This window comes from Lutjanus erythropterus, chromosome 14 (assembly GCF_056507025.1).
Source record: "Lutjanus erythropterus isolate fLutEry1 chromosome 14, fLutEry1.hap2, whole genome shotgun sequence".
NCBI classification, from domain to species: domain Eukaryota; kingdom Metazoa; phylum Chordata; class Actinopteri; order Lutjaniformes; family Lutjanidae; genus Lutjanus; species Lutjanus erythropterus.
Window position 1 is genome coordinate 5,047,536 of NC_139330.1, and position 23,976 is coordinate 5,071,511.

The 23,976-nt window shown below is 39.5% G+C and overlaps 1 protein-coding gene across 1 annotated transcript in view; it reads right to left on the reverse strand.

The window, feature by feature from the left end:
• The window catches only part of dst (dystonin), a 138,456-nt gene that overhangs the window by 67,626 nt on the left and 46,854 nt on the right, over window positions 1–23,976 (reverse strand). The window contains exons 8-39 of the mRNA XM_084736527.1: window positions 23,822–23,934; window positions 22,531–22,637; window positions 22,326–22,445; window positions 21,846–21,941; window positions 21,622–21,749; window positions 19,000–19,093; window positions 17,965–18,119; window positions 17,406–17,877; window positions 17,160–17,288; window positions 16,681–16,758; window positions 16,418–16,579; window positions 16,048–16,152; window positions 15,762–15,857; window positions 15,309–15,434; window positions 15,059–15,211; window positions 14,818–14,972; window positions 14,549–14,675; window positions 14,007–14,190; window positions 12,660–12,817; window positions 12,392–12,570; window positions 12,141–12,279; window positions 11,865–12,058; window positions 11,194–11,356; window positions 11,023–11,106; window positions 10,744–10,851; window positions 10,540–10,638; window positions 6,650–9,664; window positions 3,922–5,963; window positions 3,773–3,830; window positions 3,469–3,615; window positions 1,086–1,174; window positions 891–999 (exon numbers count right to left, since the gene is read on the reverse strand). Coding sequence (XP_084592653.1) covers window positions 891–999; window positions 1,086–1,174; window positions 3,469–3,615; window positions 3,773–3,830; window positions 3,922–5,963; window positions 6,650–9,664; window positions 10,540–10,638; window positions 10,744–10,851; window positions 11,023–11,106; window positions 11,194–11,356; window positions 11,865–12,058; window positions 12,141–12,279; window positions 12,392–12,570; window positions 12,660–12,817; window positions 14,007–14,190; window positions 14,549–14,675; window positions 14,818–14,972; window positions 15,059–15,211; window positions 15,309–15,434; window positions 15,762–15,857; window positions 16,048–16,152; window positions 16,418–16,579; window positions 16,681–16,758; window positions 17,160–17,288; window positions 17,406–17,877; window positions 17,965–18,119; window positions 19,000–19,093; window positions 21,622–21,749; window positions 21,846–21,941; window positions 22,326–22,445; window positions 22,531–22,637; window positions 23,822–23,934 — 9,184 coding nt within the window. The remainder of the gene's footprint in view (window positions 1–890; window positions 1,000–1,085; window positions 1,175–3,468; window positions 3,616–3,772; window positions 3,831–3,921; window positions 5,964–6,649; window positions 9,665–10,539; window positions 10,639–10,743; window positions 10,852–11,022; window positions 11,107–11,193; window positions 11,357–11,864; window positions 12,059–12,140; window positions 12,280–12,391; window positions 12,571–12,659; window positions 12,818–14,006; window positions 14,191–14,548; window positions 14,676–14,817; window positions 14,973–15,058; window positions 15,212–15,308; window positions 15,435–15,761; window positions 15,858–16,047; window positions 16,153–16,417; window positions 16,580–16,680; window positions 16,759–17,159; window positions 17,289–17,405; window positions 17,878–17,964; window positions 18,120–18,999; window positions 19,094–21,621; window positions 21,750–21,845; window positions 21,942–22,325; window positions 22,446–22,530; window positions 22,638–23,821; window positions 23,935–23,976) is intronic.

Consider the following 23,976-nt stretch of genomic DNA (forward strand, 5'->3'; position numbering starts at 1 on the left):
AAAAATTATTTCTATGATCACACTCCACATGTTATCTGGTATTCAAGTGTTATATATGTTTCATAGGTTATGAAAGGCTGTCAAGAGAGAATATCCAATATAATGCTGTGGAATTAAAGCTTTGATTGGATGGGAAAACATATTTGGTATTGGTTGGTAAAAGCAAAATTATATATATTTTTAATGACTTTTAATTGATTAATAGAACATTGATGCTACCAATGACTGACTAAGAAACATGCTTGCAATTTGCAAACCTACTATACAGATAGCTGATAGCCGTTTGCCAGTCTTCTTGCTGCTGGGCTCGATAGCTTATGTTGGTCATATAGAGGTATCAGTAATAAACTGAGACTGTTTCAGTAACATAAAAACTCCTTGTAGTAGGTTTAAAGTATTGAAAAGCAAGACAAAACGTATACTCACCACCACATACACGGGAATGTTAAAACATCGTGTGCACAAGTGCAAGACTGCATCAGGGTTGCAACAGGAGAGTGACGGATAACACATGTAAAGCTATCATGCATCTGGGAATGCAGTATCCAGCTTCTTGCAAAAAGAGGGTAGTTAGTCAGATCACACAGTGGAGGTAAAGGGTTATGTGTCATATCTGTTATTTGGTTGACTTTTCAAGTCAAGCACATTAATAATGGTGACATTTCAGACCAAAGCCGGCCGCAAAAAAAGCATGTTTACAGCACACTTCTTCATGTTTTCTGACCCTAATGATCCAGTGTAGGAGAATAAAAAGAGTGATGCAAGAGACAACTGCTCACACTGTACTAAGGAGAGGAGGAAAAGGTTAGTCATGCAGCTGAACATCAGGTGGCACTGTTCTCTAACACATAAGACACAAGTGCAACAGAACAAACAGTCATGTGTCCGACCTCTTCTGCAGAGGTTGTCTGATCTGAGCAGTGCTGGGAGAGTTCATTGTAGGCCTGATTGAGAGCCTTCAGCTGCTCCTGGGCCTTTTCTCTTTCCTCCTCCGTCATTCTGTAAGACAAAACACAAAGAACGAGGCTGAGAACAGTAAACAGTGGACAAAGTCTTTACATGTCAGTGACAGTAGCTTGACTTACTTGTCACTGTGTTTGTTGAGCATCATCTGTGTGGCCCTCAGTGCTTCTGCAATCTGTTCCTTCTTAGTGACCATTTCCTCCACTGACACCTAGAACATCAAACAGCAGCATATTAATACTTTATCTGCAGCACAGTGACTCTTCTTTACTTTTGTTTGACCATTCTGACAAGTTATCATACAATACTGTACTATAAAAAAGAAACATTTGAGAAAACTCAAAGTTTTACCAACTAATTATGTTTTAACAATTTATAACTGTACAACTGTAATAATGTTTTGTTGAGATAAATTACTTTTCTTCTTTGAATAAACTTGAATCTTTGAGTTTTAGAAATCAAAAAAAGAAATGAAATTGAATAATAGTGAAGATTTTAATATTTTCACTTAAAGCCATTTAATTTCCCAAATAATGACAAATATTGTTCTCACAGCTCACTGTATCTCAAGTTTTGAGACATATACATATTTTGTTTGAGTTTCTAAAACTCAAACAAAAAATATTCTATAACAAGATTCAAGTTTATCTAAAGAAGAAGATTATAGGTCATCAAAACTTTTTCTTAGTTTATTTCAAAACTTTAGTGTTCAAAACTCAAAAAGCTATTGCAGTGAGTTGACTTGAAATCTTGAGTTGTCTCAACTTTTTTTTTTTACAGTGTGTCATCAGTATGATTATAGTAAACAGGGACACAAAGCTCACAAACATTCACACTAGATAATTGTTTTAAAAGACTGAATTACATTTTTCAATGTCATTGTATTTACACAAAACATATCAATTAATGAAAGGATGTCAAAATATGTCAAAGAGAGGTTGTTTCACCTCTACAGTCATTTCTAAGGCAGTGATTTGTGGTATTGTTGTATTTGACTGAATTGTGCATTATATTTTCACTCCCTTATGTGGAAGGACAGAATGTAAAAAAAAAAAAATCAGGGGTTCAAAAATACAATCAGAAAGATGTGGTTTCATAATTTGAGTAAGTCCAAAGCTGTCATTATTACCCTACACTTTAATTACTGAATTAGATTTTTGTCTTTATTTTTTGTGTGCATAATCTACAAAAAAGTGAATCCAGAATTACTGACGTATCTTTTTGTGTACATAATAATAATAATAATAATTACTACTTCATTTTGCTTCATCTGTGGTTGTAATATGTACAACGAAAATCTCATTAAATGTCACTGCCCATGCCCAGGTTTATTGAGTAATTGATTACATAAGTTAATTAAATGGACAGTGTGAACACTTATTGTGCTCAACTTTAATTTCTGGTTCTAACCACACAGAGTCACAAAGTCTCTACATAAATTGCAAAATGTAAATAAGTCAATGCTCTCATGTTTGGCAAATTGTTATCGTAGATATATGAAGCCTAAACCAGTGTTTCACAGTCCTGATCCTTTCACGACCCTGCATGTTTTACATGTTTCCCTGCTCCAACACCACCTGAGTCAAATGATCAGCTCATCATCAAACCTCTGCAGAAGCCCGATAACGACCTGATCATCTGAATCTGATGTACTGGAGCAGAGAAACATCTAAAGCATGCAGGGCTGTGGGTGACAACCCAAACTATTTATTAGCACTAATCTGTCACACAGAGAATAATTGAAAATGTTAAAAATCAATTACTTGATTAATCAGTAATAATTAATAAAATACAAAACAAACATCTACATTTCCCCCTCATTAACATTTTGTTTTCATTTCTTTTTTATTTTAAGTTTCCTTATTCAACTCTGCCAAACAAAACAAAGTCAAATGAGGCACAATTGATTGACTGATTGATTATCAATCAATTGATTAAAGATTAAACATCCCTAATTAGAATGCTACTGTGATATAGAGTACACATAAGGGAAATTTCAAATATCTTAAAAATTGCAATTAAATAATGTCGGTTTTGGACAGTATGTATGATGCTTATGTTCACAGACACAATTTAAAAAGTATTTTGCTATTACAATAACTTGCTTGTCTGATGTAATTTATTGGTCACTGATGTTGTGGGTGCTTGTGCAACTCATACAGTTAGTGAATCAGGTGGAGGCGATAAATAATTAAATATTTCATGAAACCCATAATATTGACCATGATTTTGTGAGCCAAGTGAACATGGGACATGATAAAATAATTACAACCACTACCTATAGTGTAAAGCATAGGGATATATATGGATTAAATGAATCAGAAAGTAGATAATGTGCTTTTATTAAACATTATACACTGTGATAGCAAAAGGCTGTGATATAATTTGGATTAGAAAAATACTCTTCACCATTAAACCAAAGCATTCTCTCATGTACAACAAATATGTGGCAGCTTATGGAAACAGGACACACATAAAACACAACAAACAATACACATTATTTACCTGGGGCTTATTAGAAGCATCTGTGTTGGCATTGCTATCTTTCAGAGCATTCCCATCATTGTTTGAGGTCTGTTTCACATTGGACATCCAGTGTAATAGTTTGCTAACTTTATCACCATGTTCTCTCTTCTCCTCATCAACAGATCTCTAGAATTAAAACAGGTGTTGGACAAGATTGTTAACTTTGTTATGAAAAGTAAACAAAAAACACTCAACGGGGGAATCCTAAAAAGGAGGGGCACTGGGAAAATACATTTATAATCTGGCTAAAAGCACCCAAAGAACCATCGTCAGTTGCATCAACCATTGGATTAAAATGCGTGTGAACCACAAAAGAACTTTTAGCGGTGAAGTGGGGATAACTTCACAGCCAAACAGAAAACCAAAGGAAATTCTATTTGCAGATTTTGCTTTTATGCTACTGACAAACACATATTTACAAATGTAAATTACTTATACGTCCAAACATAATGAAATGTTGATTTGGTTCCATAACCATGGATTTTTGTGGCCTCGAGTAACCTTAACCCTGTGTGGCAGTCGTACACACTTCTTTCCAGTGCCTCCCTGAATGTGATTCTTCTCTTGGTCTTTGGACAGGTGAGGCTTTTGGTGTGGAACTTCTCGTCTTTCAATGCAGAGGCAGTAGGTTTGTCAACAAGGCCGCTCTGAATGACTTCTTCAAGTGAGACTCTGTCATGAGTGTCAGGGTTTATCAACCCTCCAGTCAGGAGCTGGAATTCGATACAGCGATAGCCGGCGTCTTTTGGGAAGAGACTTTCCTGGACAGCCTGGGGCACAGACAATGTCTTTGAGGTCTTGGGGTGAACGATGCCATTAAACGCCTGCTCAAACTGCTGGAGCTGCTGATACAGTGCCTCATCTAAAAGACCTCTTTTAAGAGCCTCTGAGAGAGTGACTTTCTCTCCTGAAGAGGGGTCGCAAATACCTCCAGTGCAGGCCTGGGCCTCCAACAGCCGTAGGGCAGTGGCTCTATCAGTGAAGCCTTGTTGAAAACCTTGAAGAACTGACAGCCTCTTCCCTCGAGTGATGTCCCAGAGACCAGCGATTGGGCTGTTAACATCTTCCACGACGACCATCCTTGAAAATATGATGTCGGCAATCTCGTAGATACTAAGAAGCCCACTGCGATAGCTTTCAAGCTCAGACGTTTCAAGGAACCTCTGACTCAGAGCAGACTCTAGACAAAGCTGTCGGCCACTTCTGACATCAGTTATGATGTGGAAGGCATTTCCACTGGCGTCAACTATGGACTTTTCCTGCCAGTCACTTTCCTGTTGTGACAGAAAGAGATACGTCCTCTTGTCGATGTGTCTTCCTTTGAAGGCTTCATACGCTGACATTTCGAGGCCAAGGCTGCTGTCGACAACAGATGCTCTGTGAGAACTCGTGGGAGACGGGTTTGTTAGGTGTCTCTCACCGAATGGGAAGAGAAACACACCGCCATCAATGTCATAGAGGCACGTCTTTAGGATTTCAGAATAGTATGCTTTCTGTCCAGTGTCAGGGTTGTGGAAACCTTTGGGGTTACTGACCAGATCGTACAAACTCTGTAGAGTCACCTTGTTCAAGAGACCATAATCGACAGCCATGCTAGCTGGCACCCTGACACCACTCTCTGGGTCGATCAGTCCTCCAGTTGCTGCCTGGATCTCTAGGATCTTCTTGCCTTTGTATCTATCAAGAATCCTTTCTTCCATTGCTTGGAACACAGACAGCTTTTTGCCAGCATGGACATAGCCACTAACAGCTTTCTCAGCCTCGATCAGTTTATCTTTCAGGCCTGTCTCTATGACACCTCTCTCCAGAGCCTCGTCAACTGAGTGAGTTTTCCCCGTAGCCAGATCTGTAAGACTTCCTGTTGCAGCCTGAGCCTCAAGAAACTCAAGAGCATACGTCTTTGCTAAGAAGCCCTTCTCAGCAGCCTCTAGGAAGGACATCTTCTTCTTACTTGACTCCACATAAACTCCAGCAATAGCTGTTGGTTTGCCGATGTACTGAGAAAGTGTCGCCTGCACCTCTTCCACTGTGACCAGGCCCATATCCAGCTTATGGAAAAGCTCCTCATCCAAGAACCTGAACTTGATTATGTTTTGAATACTTGTGCTGACATTGAGTTCTGGGAGCTTTTGGGAAGTTGAATACATCTCACTGAGTTTTCCCTCACTGTCTGATATGTTAAGAGTTTCATAAGTTTCATTGATCTGATATGTTTTTGTCCGAGTGACGCCATGTGTGTCCGTTAGTCCACACAAAGCCATGTATCCTCGTGTTGTCACCGTCTTGGGGTCATCAGATTTGATTTGGCTCTTATTGGTCACATTTTGCACGTCTTTTTGAGGGACAGTAGTAGTTTGATAAATTGCTTTCTTTGTTGGTGAATCATGAAGACTCTGGCTTTGAATTACTTCCATTTTATCTTGTTTGACTTGTTTCAGTCCGTCAAGAATGTTTTCTTTCCCCACTGTTGACATCTGCAGATGTGACATTGAAAGAACTTTTAAGTTACAGAAGGCTACACTGTTACAGATAACTACAATTATTAAATAGATATTGTAATATACAGTAAAGAATTAACAAATACTACAATTGCATTACATTTCAATATTCAGCAAATGTTTATAAATCACCCATTCATGAGACCTGGGACAAATAAGATGTGTATTTTGATTAGTGTTACCAGAACTCTAAGCAACTTTAAAAAATAAAATGACATTTAGTAAACTCCATACGACGATAACTGCCAGACTTTCCATCTGAAGGAGTTGACATCTATGCTGATGGAAGTGATATAACTCTGTTTGAAATTAGTACTTTATTCAATTAAATAAATAAATAAATGAAGAAGTCAGTCAGTGCCCCACTCAGGCCATCCAGTAAAAAAAGTCTGAACAAGGCCCTGTATGTGATGTCAACACTGTGTGTGTTGTTTGTGTTATAAATGATTTTGTGTCTGAGGGAATTGACAAAACTCATGTCCTTGGCCTCAAAAAATACTATTAAATAAAATAAATAAATAAATAACTAGGTGGTTGGCCATTTTCTCTGCATAATTGAAGAGTAAAAATCAAACCCTAAATATATGTTTTTGACCCAGTTCCCAAGAATGAGAGAAATCTGATATTGTGTTGAAGTAAAGCAGAACTAACTTAATGCGTACCTCTGAGGACACTTTCATTTTGAGAACCCCGTCCTCCAGGTTGTATTTTGCACTTTCACCTGAGGGCACCGTCCTCTGCATCGCTGTATGTTCCGTCTTTAGCGAAGCAGCCTCACTGTCTTTCCCACTGATTTCAGTCACTTCCTGTTTGTTCATCCTCTGGTTTTCGGTGTTCATCCTGAACCCGAGCATCAGAAGCTTTTCCTGGAGAACTTTAACCTCTTTGACATACAACTCTATTTGTTCCCGAAGAGATCTTGCTTCGTTGTCCTTCAGTGTCAGTTTCCACTCGCTGTCTGTCAACAGCTGTTTGAGCTGAGCTGACTCATTTGGTTGTTCATTGAAAAGACTTTGCAAAGCACTTATTGTTGAGTTAAGTTTAAGTTTGTCTTCCTCAAGTAGGGCAATTTGTGATTTTGCCTTTGAGAGGTCTTGTCCCAGTTTTGTTTTTTCTTGCTGAAGTCTGTCCAGTTTGATCTGCAGTTGCAGCTGTTGGTCCGCTTGTTGCTTCGTCTCCACAGTAGTGTGATGCACCGTTTTAATCTGTTTGACGTCTTGTCTGAAATACTTATTAAGCATCTCTGCTAATTCTGCGCTATGTTTTGACTTATCACTATCACTTTCAGATTGAAGTAAAATGAGTTTTTTCTCTATTTCAGTCTGCACTAGCAACAACTGCCTCTCATAGCCTTCTTTCTGAAGTTCTAGTTTACTTTTCAGCTCCTCCAGCATTTTCTTACACTTCTCAAGATGTTCTTCCATCTGCTGGGACTTCAGCTGGAGGACAGAGTTTTCTTTTTGCTTTTGTTCAGCATCTCCTTGGGTGTGTTGCAGCTTTTCCTTCAGGAGTCTGACTTCAGATCCCGATGAAAGGCTTTTCTCTAGAGCTTCGGCTTTTTCCTTCTTAAGGATCATGTTTTCATGCTGTAGATTTGATCGGGATTTGTCAGAACTCGACACTGCTTCTTTCATTGCTGCTTTATTTCTCTGAAGCTCAGTCTCCAGCTGCACTATTTTTGATTCTTTGATTTTTCTTTCTCTGGTCTCTTTCATCAATTCATCTTTAGTTCTCTGAAGGGAGGAGCTGAGATCTGAAAGTTTAAGATTCAAGCTCTCTACTTTCCTCTCTGTTGCTCTCTTGTCGTTCTGAAGAGCAAACATCTCCTGCTTCAGGTTTTCTGTTATTTTCTCTGAGCTGCTGGTCAACCCTTTAATACTGTGCTTTTGTTTGAAAAGCTCATCTTCTAATGCGCTCACTTTATTGAGATGTTTTTGACTCTCAGCAGATTCTTTTTGCAGTTCTGCACATTTTTCCTGTATCATCATGTTCAAATGACTAATTTCTGCATTTTGCATGTTGATCTTCTGATTAGCAGAATTCCTCTCAGCTAACACTGACTTAAGCTCTGATTTTAGAGTTGTTATTTCTTTCTCATAAACTGCAATGTTTGAATTGAGTGTTTGGATTTTCTGCTGGAGTTCAGTCATTTTCTTTACCTCTTCGCTGTAATCCTGCAGCTTCAGTTGAAGCTCATGGGAGGTCTGTGATTTCTTATTTAGTTCCTCCTCAATAATTCTAACCTGTGATTTGGTTCCCTCTGCCTGAGACTTGAAGATTTTAATTTGCTGATCCTTGCTGTCGATCTCCATTGTCACCTGATCGAGTTTAGCTCTCACGTTCTTCAGATTCTTTTCCATCTCCATATTTACCTGCTTTAACTCATCTACATTTTTCTGCAACTGAGAAGCAACTAATTCACTCTTCTGCAGCTCTGCTTCAAGGTTTTTACATTTGAGCTGTGACTCCTGCTCGGCTCTCTTCATCGTGTTGTTTTCTACCTGAGCTGATTGAAGCTGCTGTTTCCAGCTCTCTAACTCACTCTTTAAAGACTTGATCTTTTGTTCAGAAAATGATCTCTCTTTCTCCAGTGACTCTGTTTGGATCTGAAGAGCCCTAATGTCACCGTCAGATGAGACATTTATCCTCATCAGCTCATTGCATTTTAATTTCAGCTCATCTATTGCTGCCTGCCTTGAAGCTAGCTCTTCTTCTAAATTGTTAGTATTGCAAATATTTTCCTGCTCCATGGAGCTTTTCTTCTGCAGTTCTCCTTGGGTGATCTTCAGCTGCTCTTTAAGGCCTTCAACCTCAGTGCTTTGGAAAAAGGCATTTTGTTCCAGTGAGGACTTTGCTCTTTGGAGGGATCTGATTTCCTCTTGAAGTTCACTGACTGATTTTTTCATGTTCAGTGTTTCCTGCTGGAGATCCTCAGATTTCTGCCTCATGTTGTTCCTTTCAGTTTCCATGTCAATCTGCAGTTTCTTTAGTCTATTGTTGCTGTCATCCAGTAGCTTTTTATAACCCTGTGCTTTCTCCTCAGCCATGTCTGCTTTTTTCTGGACCAGGACAAGTTCCTCTTGTTTCTGCTGCAGGAGATCTTCCATCATGCTGTCATTTTCTTTAACTGCAGATGGCTCAGGCTCGCTGTTAACTGTTGACTGACTCTCAGATGTCAGCTGAGCCTGATGACTTTCTTTAGCCTGGATTTGACTTTGCAACTCTTCTTCGGTACATTCCTCCACCTTTATTTTTTTCTGAAGTTTGGGGCTCTGTTTGTTCAGATCTTGCTCATCGTTTGCTTTCTTTAAGAGGTCTTCCAGTTTCCTCTGAGCTGAAGACCACTTGGCCTCTGTCTGCTCAATCAACTGTTTTGTGTGACTTAATTCCTCCTCACTGGCAGTTTTATCTTTGACTGCTATTTCTAACTTGGTGCAATACTGATGAACTTCATGCTCAAGCTGTGATTTCTGAAACATTAGATCATCAATTGTCTTCTGTTGAGTTTCTACGTCTCCTTCCAACTTTTCCAGCTGTGCTTGTCTCTCAGCCAGCAGAGCCTCCTGTTCCAGCACCCGCTGCTTCAGTTGATTAATCTCTACTTCTCCTGCAGCTTTTTGAAGCTCCATGCTCTCTGTCCTTTTTACATTCTCTGCTTTGTCAAGAGCCTTTCTGCTCTATAATGCAAAAAAAAAAGTCATCCACTGTTTCACTTTTATAGAAAACGTTAAATGAATTGCATGAATATTTCACTTCTTACCAGAGCGCTGCAGTAATATTAAACAACCTCTCCAGGAATTTGCAATTTCAAGACTGCATAATTTTTAGTTAGAAATAGCCGGATCTTCTCACGGATGACCTCCTTTGTTGATGTAGTCATATACAGGCATCAGTAATAAACTGAGACTGTTTCACAACCTGTTAAAAACTCCTTATAGTAGCTTTAACAACAAGATCTTAAGATTATTTCAATAGCACATGTCACTGATTTGATCACTGCACCTTTGCTTCTTGATTTCCAACCTGTAACACTCAGGTTTTCAGCAAATAGGTCTGGGAATAACTTTCAGTACCAATATTTATAAAATACTACATAAATTCCTGGAGAGGGGTTATTTTTTGCACAGAAAGTCCAATAGGAGAAAGACTTTCTAAAAAAAATCTCTCTCCTCCCAGCAAGTCAACGTCACCAGCAATAAGAAGTTGTCGTACATGCACAAAGGCTCCGCATTTGTGCATTTCCTTTGCTTCTTTTGGGCAATGAAGCAAATATCTTCACTCATGATGAGCTGGAAAGTTAAGAACTCAAAGCACATAAGGAGTACAGTGTAAGTGTTGGCTGTTACATCATTTACGAGTCACATCTCAGTGTGGTAGTGAAATATGTTGATGCAAAACAGAAGACAGAGGAAGCATGCAAAGATAAAAAGGAAAAGCTAAACTAGCAGTACAAGTTTAAGAGTCCATATAGCCCCCAAAGCTGTGCAATGTGCTGCATAAGTGACTGGAAATGTGTAAAGCCAGGAAGTAATAAAATATGTCTCTCTCTCACCTCCTCGTCTTCAGTTCTCTTCAGCGTCTCACTGGCAAACTTCACATACTGTGTCATTAGAGTCACAAGAGCAGTGTAGCGAGTCCGGAGGTCCATAAACTGCGTGAAATTAAACAAAGAAGAAGAAGTATGACATTGAGATGGACTCCACAGACAGTAGAGCACACATTTCCTGTCCTACAAAAGGATAAATCATAGTTTTACCTCCTGCTGGATGGCATCAGAGGAGCTCTGCATCCTCCGTTTCTTGAGAGGGGATTTGTGTTGGGAGTCGACCATCGCTCTGAAGGTCATCAGCTGAAGTTCATAATCCTAAAAAGAGATTTATGTTCAAGTTTACAGGTTGTTTCTTTCTCAACTACAGACATTTTCTCTTTAGATCATCACTCGGTTCTTGCGAGAAAGTTTAACAATATAGTTATTCAAAAATAATGACTAACAAATCAGAATGAGTTGAAAACAACTTGAAATAAATGATCTTACCTTAATGGCATTTGAGTACTGCTCTGAGTACTTCTGACACTCATCGATTCTGCCCTGTTTTTGTTCAATTTCAGCAACAAGAACCTGAAATTCAAACATTTAAATACGTATGTACACATCCATATACATACTGTCTTTATCTTATAGTGAGGAAGTGAATTCTTGTCCTACCTTCTGTTTGTTTAACAGCTCAGCCAGTGCCTTGCTGTCTTCAGGCTTGTTTTCTTGAGCCTTCAGCTGTGCTGTTTCCATTTCTTGGACCCATTCATCAAGGCTGCTGTACGAGTCTCTGTAGTGTTTCAGAGATTTGCTGATACCCTCCAGGTCTCGAAGCCTGAAAGTGAATAGTTAGCATCAATAAGCAATAATGACACTTTTAATATTTACACTAGGGATGTCCCTGACTAAGTTTTTTTTGCAGTCAAATCAGATTTAGCTACCCAAAATTAAAATTTGATGATAATATTAGCCCAATAGCCACACTTAAAAGAGCAGACTCCTGGATTTTGTACGTTTTAAAGCTAAATACATCAATATGTTGCACTTTGAGAGCAGAATTAAGAGGCTATCTATGACGAACTTTGAGATCTTGTAAACAATCGTTTGCTCTAGAAAGCAATTTAATCATAAACACATTGGTAGTTGCATATAAACGGTGATGATACTCCAAAAAGTCACAAACATGGTAAATGAGACCAGGCCCACATCATTTTAAAGAAGCAAAAGCATATACGTTTTTTACCAGCCACTCGTTTCACCGTCTCTCATCAGTTAACCACCAGCCCATGTTGTCACATGGATTTTTATTTTAATAAAATAATAAAAAAGCAATTAACACAAACCTGCTGTCAATCTGAGAGTGAATGTTCTGCCATCTCTCGCTCAGCTGATCAGCTTTCTCCTTGTGCCAGTCGAGGTCAAAGTCGCGCTCATTATGTGCCTTAAACATGCGATCACTGATGACCCGCGCTTTCTGCAGCTCGTCCTCCATGTCGTGGAACACCTCCTGCTTCTCATCGATCTCTGTCCGCCATTGCTGTAATCAGAAGGAGGAATGATTACTCTAAATGAACGAAAAACGTTGTGTTGGCGAGATGTTAAATCCAATAGTGTTTTACCTTAAGTGTTGATATGACAGACTCAATGGACTTGACGTCAGAGTTCATAGCATCTTCCTCATAAAGTTTAGATTCGTATGTCTTAACTAGCGCCTCTGCATTCTGGCTGTGCTTCACCACCAAGCTCACTGTCTTCAGTCTGCAAAACAAACAGAAAACACATCAATACTTTTAACGCAAATATTGAACCAGTAAAAAAAATATGCTAGTGCCATCATGGCTGATCTTAGACAGTGAAGGGAGTCTCTTACTTGTCCATATAAATGGAGGACATGGAGTAGACTTGGCTCATGTTCTGAACGAGGACGGTGAGCTCAGAGGAAAGCGTCGGCACAGAAGGAGAGCCTGCAGCCTGTCTGAGGAACAGCTCGCACTTCTCCTTCATGACGTCAAGGTCCTCCTTCAGTTTATTCAGCTCTGCCGTCTTCTTCTGCAGAGCAGCACGCAGAAAATCAGGATTAAAATGACACCAGAGAGTTCTTGAATGTTTTAAATGATGACTGATACCCAGATGTGTACCTCATGTTCTGTGATGCGCTGCAGACTCTGCTCCAGGTCGTCTCTCTCCAGCGGCGTGCGGAGTTGCCTGATCAGGTGTTCTTCATGGGCCTCCAGGTGCATCCGGAAGTTGCGTATTTCTGAGATGTAATGATTGTACACTGACTCCTCGTGTTCCTCTGTTTACCAGAAAAACTGAATTAGTTCACATAATCATATCATAGCATAAAATATGACAGTTACAGAACACTTTTGTTTTTTGTTTTTTTTAAACAGCCAATGTGAAAGTTCTCTTCTGTCTCCAAACTACAGTCTCACACATTCATTGACAGCTACACAAATACACCTCTAGGTGGCACCATTATCACAGTAAAAGACCAACAATCCATATCAATGGCACTTTGTATTCTGCTAAGGTGAAGTTACAGACTTATTCTGAAAACGGTTTTAATAGGAACTTATTTTAGATTAGGGGTAGATGGGGCATATATTTAAATTGATGTGCATGCTTGTATATTTGTCCTTGTTAATCTACACAGACCTTTGGCTCAACAATATGGACTGCCCACTTGCACAGAGCAAATAAACTGCCATGACAGGCTAGTGAATCTGGCAACTCGCGTACACAACCAGGCAAGTGGCAAAAAAAAACAAAAAACAAAAAACATTGGTTAAACAGTTACTGGTTAAAGTAATTTCCCATGAAAAAATGGAAGAAAATGTTGTTTTAAACCTCTCAAATTTGGATATTTCACTCTTCATTTACTATCTTATTAATTAAACTAAATAGCCTACCTTTGGATTTTTGGACCGACAAAACAATAAATTCAAAGGCATCACCTGGGAATCTGAGACTGGGATGAACATTTTTCACTATTTTCTGACATTTTATGGATGTAACAGCCTGAGAATAAACATGACTATTAACTAGAGTCTTCACTGTTATTTGATAACCAGTGGTAAATTAAAAGATTTGTACAGGGACAAGTAAAAATTGACTTTAGGCAAGTAGGTTTCTGACCCACTTGCCCAACTAGACAAGCAAAAAAATATATAAATGTTGAACCCTGCTGTGTAACATCACAACTTAACAAGTAACCTGTATATTTCCCAGATACTCCCCCTATTTAAGGCTCATAACCTCAAATTCACAATATCCCAGTGTTTGCTTTTCATTCACAGCAAAGCCAGTCATCAGCTTAGAAACTCCTCTTAACTCAGTAAAAAAAAAAAGAAAACATAATTCCAAAAGGCATTAACTTCAGGCTTAGCAGGCTTATACAGCCATGTGTTTCCCTCATGGTGTTGTGTTCAACGTACACCAGCAGCACCTTGCTGGGAACAACAGTAGGGGAATGTGAGCCTTGCCTCTTTCTGCAGATCGGAGTAGTTCCTGGTAGTACTCCTTGCAGCCAGTGACGTCTCTCTCAAGCTGGGCGCAGTCTGCCACTGTGAACACCTCAGACTCCTCGCTGTCTTCCAGGAACTCGTCAAAGTGGGACTGCAGGTTGTTTAAGACCTGCTGATGCTCACCAGGTAACATGGTCTTAATCTGCAGCAGTTAGAGGAACAGAAGTGACAATAAGACAGATATGCACTTTGGATTTTTCCTAAAATAATCATGATCAAAAGTCTTTATTATACAGTACACTAATAAGACATAACAACCAAATTCCTGTATCAAATTAGACAAAAAATTAGAAATAATATGTTCTCAGTATTAGAAACTTTATTTGACTCTTATTACACTTTATTAGAGGGTTATTAGGGACATAGGGTCTAATATAGACCATATTATTTCTAGTTTTTGTCTAATTTGATATGTCTCATTAGTGTACTGTAATATTAGTGTGACCGAAAAGTGTGATCGATAAGAGTCTAAAAAGGAAAACATATTTATTCAGACATACCGAGGCCACATTCCAGTTGCGGATGGCTCGTATATCAGCCATTAGATAATGCCAAGACACCACACTCTTCATGTTGATGTGGGAGTGGTGCCACAGTGCCAGGACGTTCTGGTACAGCTGCTCAGTCCTGCAGGAAGAGACAGGAGACATGAATAATTCATCCAAACAGAGTCAGGTTTCACATTCAGTAACAGCCATCTGAGCTCAAAAATAAACTTCATTTGGAAGTAAAGAATACTCCAGACACAAAATGAGTCAGAGCATCTCACCTTGTGGCCATATCAACGGCTTCTTTGTTGGGTGGAGGAACAGTGAAACACACCGACGGCACCATGGCTTCATTCCCTGCAGGGTTGATGACTTTCCACTTGGCCCGGTGAGAGTTATTGGCCAACACGCACTCATCATCTTTGTAAATGGTAATCTGAAAGACATAGCATAGATTTACTATAAATTTGAACAATCTGAGATTAAATGTACTGTAACATGGTGCAGAACACCCCTGTATACCTCTATCTGACGGTAATCACAGATGGCTTTAACAGGGATGGAGGACCTCACAGGGCTTTCAGGTTTTCTGGGCCTGAGCTGCACAATATTCTTGGCTCTGCCCACTAACCCAGCTACAGTGCTGCGGTACTGCAGAAGCTGCTCCTTCTCATCCTGGGGACACAGCATACCACAAATAAATGTTGTTTCATCTGTTTTTATTTGCAACTTCCTCCACATGCACACACTTAATATCTTTCAATCAGTTTACCATCGACTCCTGAATGAGGTCCTCCAGTCTGTGGAGGCTGCTTGTTCGATCACAGCTGTATTTTCTTTGAATAGCATCTTGCAGGTTCTTAAGGTAGTCCATTGACTCTTTGGCATCACTGAAAAACTGCACAGAGAAAAAAGGAGAGAGAAATTAGATGTGACAAAACAAATGCACTTTGCTCTATGGATGAGACCAGCCATGCATCACACCCCACGACAATACCCCCCTTTGGGGGAAAACTAAACGTCTATAAAAGTGACCTGTCAGTGTGTGTGTGTCAAACACTTCATCGCAGGTTAGTTAGTGATGTTACTGAGTATATTTAAACATCGGAAAAATGATTTACCACCAGTCAAATTAGAGTGGTTGTTTTCAGCAAAAAAGGGACGAGGCATGATGCAGGAGCACAGTACCCAGATGTGCTGCTGTCATCCATGGACTGAAACTCACCTCAAAATAAACAGCATTCTCCTTGAGATGCTGTTCTACACATTCACAGAGCTGTAAAATCCAGCTCCACTGTGTTTGCATGGCAGCTCTGTACGCCTGCAAGAGAAACAACACACAACATCCAGGTATAATAGGTGGAAAATTACAAGATTACAAGACCTCACGATCTTTCAATCACTGTGTGAGATGAATGCAGGGTGGAGACGCTACAGCTGTATTAAATTCGGAATCTAGTAATTGTTGCACTGACCGCAGAGCTGAGTATACAGAAAAAGGGCTTATTTACTTCAATCGTGAGCCGGGCTGGGTGGTTCTTGAGCAGAAGGCGTTCCGCCTTGTCCTGCACAGACTTGATCACTTCCTCCTTTTCATCCAGCTCCCTCATCAGGTCCTGTATGAAAGACATCAAGCTGAGAATGTCTGGCATCCAGTCGCAGCAAAGGACCAGTCACTCCATCCTCTCAGAGTCTCATATCCTGTCTCACAGCACTGAGTATGAAGGTGATCATTCAGGCAACAATACATGAATCCCTTCACTGAGGTGTTATTAGCTGTATCTTAGCCAAACCACCAAAATAACTGTCTGAACAAGCTTTTGTTATTCTGTCTGCATGCAAGATTTCACAGATTAAGTTACGGTTAATTAAATGCCTTACAGCATGGTAGTCTCTTTTCTTGGAGATGTTGCTGTTGCGATCGCTCCAGTCGAAGGCGACCTCCTCCTCCTCCTTCTCATTCAGCCAGATGAGCTCCTGAGTCGCCTGTGACACAAAGTCATGCAGGCTTTCCAGGTTGCTCTGCCGCTCTCTTGAACAGCTCTGAAGGAACAGACATGCATTAAAGTCAGAATACGAAGAGTATATTAATAATTTAGACCATTTATAGCAGCATAATTTTAAATTAGAGACAGATCACTTACCAACAGCCGTTCATACTGATTCTCCAGTTTGTTCAGTTTGTCTGAGTAAGTTAGTTTCAGAGGCATGTTCATTTGAATCTAAGAAAAGAAAACAAGGTTTTAGTTTCCTCTGCAGTAAATAACATTTAATCACAGGGGGCCCTTTTCCACCAAATTAGATCTGATTCTTCAGTCGGTTCCATTTAAGATCCTTAGAACCTTGTTGTAGTCTACTGAACCTATTTTTTTGTTTCCAGCTGGAAATGCTCAGTACAGTTCAAAATTAGGTGCAGGAACCAAAACAGGGCTGGTTCCATGTAGGTGGAAAAGGCCTAAGAGAAAATTAAATGGTTGCAACTGATAAAATTAAATTACTAACCTATATTCACTTTCACTTCAATGAGTTTACTCAGGATTTTTTTTAAATACATTTTTTAATTTCTAAAACTCAAAGATTCAAGTTTATCTAAGAAAGAAAAGTCAGTTTTCAAAACACTCACCTCACTCAGTTTGGCCTCTTTAAGACTCATCTGAAACTCTTCAATGGCTCTGTGCACACTTTTGTGGTTCTCTAAATGCATTTCCACACTTGGCAAATCAGATCCCCACTCTGAACGATCCAGCTGCAACTTTAAAACAAAACAAAACAAAATATATATATATATGTATAAATATATATATATATATGTTGTACACACTTATTTAAAGCAGGACAGCACATTATAAACAAACTTATGATAACTCACCTGCATCTCTTCCACCCAGCTCAGGAGGTCCTGAACAAACTTCATGTTGACCTCCTCCTCTGTCATGCTGGGGTCTGCCAGTGAGGACTTCAGTAAGGGCTTGCGGATTTGCATGTGTTTCAAATGCCTGAGGCTGCCCGGATCCATGCCGCCGCCACCGCTATTCATGTAGCTCTGGACTGAGGCAGGCTGCAGGCCGGGGGTCAAGGCAGGGGTCAGGGACGGGGTGAGGCACGGTGTAAGGCTAGAGGTGAATGTGGACCCAGGGGTTCCTATCCCCCCTGGGGTGAGTGCAGGTGTAAGGGCTGGTGTCAGGCTTGTGTTGATGTTCTGAGAGAAACCGGAGTTCAGGCTTTGTGTGATGCCTGAGATCATCATTTTGGTTTGTTCTGTTGTCAGGGTGCGACCTTTGCTGTAGACAGACGAACACTCGGCTCTGAGGACGAGGAGGTCATCCCGCAGTTTTGATACCCTGTAATCAAAAAGAAAAACAATATAGAATGTCTTAATGTACGAGAAACTTCAATGTGTTATTTTTGAAGAAAGTGATATCCTTTACCTTTGGACAAGTTGATCTGCAAAGGGGAATTTCCCATCGAGAAGAATCTGGATGTCCACCACCTGCTGTCTGAGGATATTCTCACACTCCAAAAGGTAGCTGGCGATCTCAGCTTCATTTAGGAACTGAATACCAGACTCGAGACGTTTTGCATCCTTTAGCAGAAGAAAAGAAAAGACTCAAACCTTAAGACAAAGAATTTACAACCTGTGGTATTTTTTGTGATTTTAATACAAAGAAGAGTGATCATGCACTAATAAACTTGTGACTCTTACAACCTGTGTCGCTTCAGAAAAGCAAACATACACTAAGAAAGGAAAGCTGGAAGTTTTTGAAAATATCTGGGGGAGCTTCATGGAGTTTTATTGAACAAAATGCTGGTAATTATCAACAAAGCAAAAGACTGTGGTGGGGGGTGGGGCAGGGCAGCAGATATAAGATTATTAAGTACAATAACCCACGTGATCTTAAAAAAAAACTGCACATTCTAATTACTCTGTAATATCTGCATATTATTTTCATCACCATGTTTTTGTTTCCTTTCCTGCTGATTTGATGGTTTACTGCATTTTCTGCAAAGTCTGTGTTTTTAGTATGTCATTTTTGTTATATATTTATATTTTTTCTTTCTTTCTTTAATTATTTTTCTACATTGTAGATTAATGCTGGAGACATTAAAACTATGACACATGGAATTATGTAGCAAGCAAAAAAATATAAAAGGCTCTTGCGACCACACTGTTATTAAATATTTGATTGCAAGTGCAGAAGACAGTGTGCAAGAGCCTTTTTGCTTTTTACAACTCATGGTCTTCTCCTACACACCTGCTGATTATTATATATTATTACAAATATTAAAAAAAGTATTTTGCTCTTTGATATTTTATATTCTTCAAAGTAGCTCATCTCTGCTTTGATGAAGCTTTGCACACTGTATAATTTCAAGAAAACTTTTTACTTGTACTGTAACTGTAAAAAAAAACACCTAAAAAATATTGTTTAAAAAAAGTCAAACAGAAATTGCATAAAACTCACAGACTGCAGGGCCGTTCTCGCCAACGCCAGCTTGTCCTCTCCGTTGACACAATCCCGCTGGACCCTGTTGGCAATCTGCTGCAGCATCTCAAGCCTGCAAAAACAAAACAGATGAAACTGTGAGTTTACAGCTGTCAGTAAAAACAGTCAGATGCACTGTAACCTCACCTGGATCCATAGGCAATGTTGTTATTGAGAAAGACTGAGCTGTTGATCTGTAACGGCTCAGTGAGGACGGTGTCATTGGAGCCAAAACTGGTGAAGCTGCTGTTGCTAACATTTGAGAACCCACCCAAATAGGCCATCTTACTTTACATGCAGCTACTCCCAGCCACTAAAAACAATCACTGTTACATTTCTCATCCTAATGATCCCCCTGAAAGGATCCCAGCTTCAAGCATTCGCACACCTGACTGATGGAGCTGCCTTCAACGTGCTCATATTTATAGCGGCACACAGCCAGGTGAGGAGCGTGTAAAATGAATCCCACCCTAGAATAATGTGCCGCCTTTGGGGAAAAAATTAAACAGCAGGTTGAGACAGCTCACCTTTATATGAGCTGAGACTGTATAAAGTGCTGCCAAACTGTGGTAAATTGCTGTTTCTGCCAGGTTTCACCACACCCAAGATTAATGCCGTAAATATGCTGTGTTTATAGACCACGCAGGCAGGAATGGGGATGTAAACTTGTCTAAACTATTGTCAACAGAGAATTTGGATATAAGAAAGGTGACATTAGAGTTTCCATAGCAATAAGATATACTGCAAACAAACACAGATGGAAACTTGACTGAGCCTGCCTATAAGAAAGCAGTCACTCTTTAATATTTCAGCAAATATCTTCAATGAAGCATAAAATGTATCTGTGTGCCTTTTTAAAGTTCAGGTAAGATTAGATTAGATTAGCCTTTATTGTCTCCTTTATGAGAAATTTGTCTTGGGAATTCAGGAGAACTCAGTCAACAAAGCAGCACACATGTACAATCAAACCACGGTAAACATGCACAATCACACCCAGACAGTGGTGGACTCTGACTTTTAGAGGGGCAGGAGCAAAAAATAAAACGGGCACCACCTGTTTGCATTGGGAACCAGCGTACCAAACGTTGTGATGCATTTATGGCGAAACAGTTCCAATCCCTGGTTTGGATTAAAATTGTTTTTAACAAATATGGCACAGCACTACTTTTTCTCCTCTAGAAGGGCGCTTACAGGGGCACCTCATCATGTTTTCTCCACTGGAAATGCACCCTAGAAGCCAGTTTAACATGTTGTCCTGGATACTGGGCCACCCTTGAAGGCACTTTATTATATTTCATCTATCACAGGGGCATCCAAGAGGGCACTTTCATGTGTTTATTATACAAGATTCACTTGTTTGTTGCTTATTCTACAAAACACTCGATCATCTGTCAAAGTGAAACAAAACTCAACCTTACTGTATGCAAGCCGTGCACTTTGGCTGCAGTAAATCTGATCACTGTTTATAACAGCTCATGAACATGTTGATAGAAATCATATCATAGTGTGCATTGGTCAGGGGATTTCTACTTTAATAACGAAAAACCAAACTCTGACATAAACACTGACTCTCAGTGTTCGGTTTCAAGCAAAGACATCAGTCGGCTTGTAATATGATGCTGGAGCACTCCGCCTGCACCAACCTCACAAAATGTTATGCTGACTCATGTGGGATATTTGCTGCTTTCTGTACATTCTGCATGAAAAGCTTTTCATTCTGTAAAGCAGCACATGACTACAATTGTTCTCACTTTAAATCCTTGTACGTTGCTCCAAACACTTGCATATTTTGTCACATTAACCACTAGTTTTAGTTATGTCACTCAAAGGAAAAATGAGTGCTGCAGTCCAAATAGCAAGCTGGACCTTCAACAGGCTGAAATCCTATTTAATATACAATCTATAGTTGAAGCAAGTTGTTTACACCCACCCCCTCCTCCTCAGACTCAGGGAAGTTCAGACAGGCTGCAGGAGCACAAGACGGGCACAACATTATAATGTGACAGTAACAAGTGACGACAAGTTGATCAGCAGTTTATAATTGTCAGTTGTCTGTCGAAGGAAAGCTAACCCCACCATCCTGAAAACAAAAGCCCACTGCTCTGAAAATACACACTCTAGTGTTTGAGTTCACTGACTGCCTGTCTCACTGCCTGCCAAACTCCATTAACACATCGCTCAATTTAACCACTACAAACATCTAATCCTTCCAAAGGATTATTAATGATTTCTAATGACTCTTAAATAGACACTGCACTCATTTAGCAAACATTCAGCATTAATTTGAACTCTAATTAATGAGAAATTGGCAAACAATAACAGTTATTATGGCCCAGAATGGAAATTTCAAAGGACACTGCGGCTGTAGTGTTGTTGTCAAAGTGGTGAGTGTTTCAACTAAGCATGTTTCCTTGATCTCTGATGACATATTGGGGTCATTTTATGATTTATTTCAGTAAGTCTATTACAGGTTTCTCCTTTAAATACTGTTACTTATATGGTGACTTTTGGCTGATAAGTAATGAGTAATATTAGGTTATAAGCACTATAAAGATTATACATTAGTCAGACAGGATCAATACGCTCAGTGGCTGCACATACCTCTCCACTTCAGGCCTCAGGCTCTTCTCTCTCTCCAGCATGGCGACAATTAATTTACCCCATTCCTTCTCCACGTCGTTCGGGTGATGACCCGGGGGTAACTGAATACGTCCAAACTCGATCCACATCTGTCAGATGCAGCACAAACACAGACTTATTATCACTACACTGAATAAGACAAAGAGGATCAAAGTAACATGCATTTCTGTTTTGCATTTGTTTACCTCAAGCATTTTATAGAGATTTTTGATTTTCGTCTTCTCGTTCTCTTTCAGAGGGATTTCATGTTCTTTAAACTGCAGATACTGTGTATAAAGTGCCTGTAAAAGAAAACAAAGACTTCTCATAAGTTTTTCTACACTTGTACCGCGAAGCATCAGAACAGATGAACCAGGAGAAATGTCTCTAAGCATGTGTCCATACTCTCTCCTTGTCTTTAAGACAACTGCATAAAAGTGCTTCACTGATAAAAGCTATCGACTTCTTGCAGTAAATGGATGCTGCTGCTCTCTCAGATCCATCAATATCACTTTAAGGCTCAGTTACAGCAGATAGACGCTGCACATGAGTTATCTGAAGCAGACAATTATCCTTCCCCTGACTGACACAATTTGAAGAGTCTAAGCACTCTGTAAAATAAGACAACTGAGGCTCAGCTTATGCAAAATAAAGCTAATAATAATAATAATTAAAATCCTCAGTACCTTGAGTTCCACAGGGTTGTTGGGGAATGATCTGTCTGACATTATGGCCACATTGTGTTTGATCCACTGGCTGAGGTATTTGATCATGTTCTGGTACTCCACCCATTTGATATCAACATCCTGTTCAGAGAAAAACGATGATCAGCAATACAGCACTTTTCAGCACTTCTTGTTTTGGGTGGCATTACCGGTGTCATCAACTTACATTAGGACTGATTCCATCAACACCTTCAGGTACTTTGGGGAAGGCGTCGTACAGCGTTGAGACGTACGTGATGACTGACTTTTCATCTGGAGACTGAACGTCCATGTCTGAGGAGGGAAGTGAAAGCCAGAAATACAACAGATGAAAACAAATGATCTGTGCTCAGAGGAGTTATTCGTCAAATCCAAGCTTCACTCTGCAGCCTGACCGACACTGGATTATTATGCTCGATGCCATTACCAATACCAGGGAGTAAAGAAAATCTGAAATCAGTATATTGGCTGATATTCTTTTTAAAGGATATAGAATATATCATCACTGTCCAGTGAAAAAAACTTATCTCCTTATCTCCCTTCTTCTATTTTTTAAGTCAAACAAACCATTTATAAAGCCACTGGATCATCTGAAAAATTATGAAAAACTTTTTCATAGCTCATAAAAAGTGGATTTCATGCAGGATATTTTACAGTTTAGCAATAAACTTAATTGTCCAAAATTATATCAAAGATCACTTTCACAGGTATTTTAATAATTAAATAAAATAACTCTATGTAAAAAAAACACAAATAGAGCAAAATATATGCATATATTAAACCTGATCAAATAGCTAAGCTAACAAAGCTAACAAATATAAGCAACATACTTGCTAACCCTCACAATTTTCCCATGAGACTCCTGTTTGCCAACTTTTGTTTTTCTTAAAGAAAGTTTTACAGGAAAGGGACACATTTTTCTCTCAGAGCAGCCTAATTAATATTCCCTTAGAAAATACATTTCTATAATATTATTTTCTGGGTTACTGTAATCAAATTTGAAATTGAACTACTAGGTAAAGCTAAATTCTGTGTTCCCATTGTGATTTCCAGCTAATATTGTCATTTATATGTCATCTGCAGGCATCTGTTTGCATCTGTTTTACATTACTTATTGTTTTCTTATTTTCATTCTTTTAAAGTCACCAGAATGCAGGAAACAATGTCTATGAAACCGCGAGGACCACCAGACCCCCCGGTTTGGTTTCAAAACCCTCCATTTTTTGAGGTGTCAAGGCTGGCAAAGTATGAAAAACAATCAGCATTATGTTCTGTTTTCATACTGACCCACACTGGACAACATATATGACACTACTGACCAATATAGCTGTGAAAAGCCAATATCGTGTTGATAATATCACTCACCAATATCAACTGGGCTCTACTTCATTCCATATGATTTATAGCACAAAGGTGTTTAATGTTTTCAGAGTGTTTTTCTGAGTCAAACCAAACATGACAGTGTGTATGGTTCTCACCCTCGGGGTCCAGGAGTCTGGCCACCCCCAGCTGCTCAGCTACACAAAACGCATGCTCCAAATTTGATCGATTGGTCTGTGTCGAAACACGGCTCATGTCAACCATGTCCGGCCTGCGATAGAGAGAAAGAAAGACCAGTAAGGCAATGAAAAAC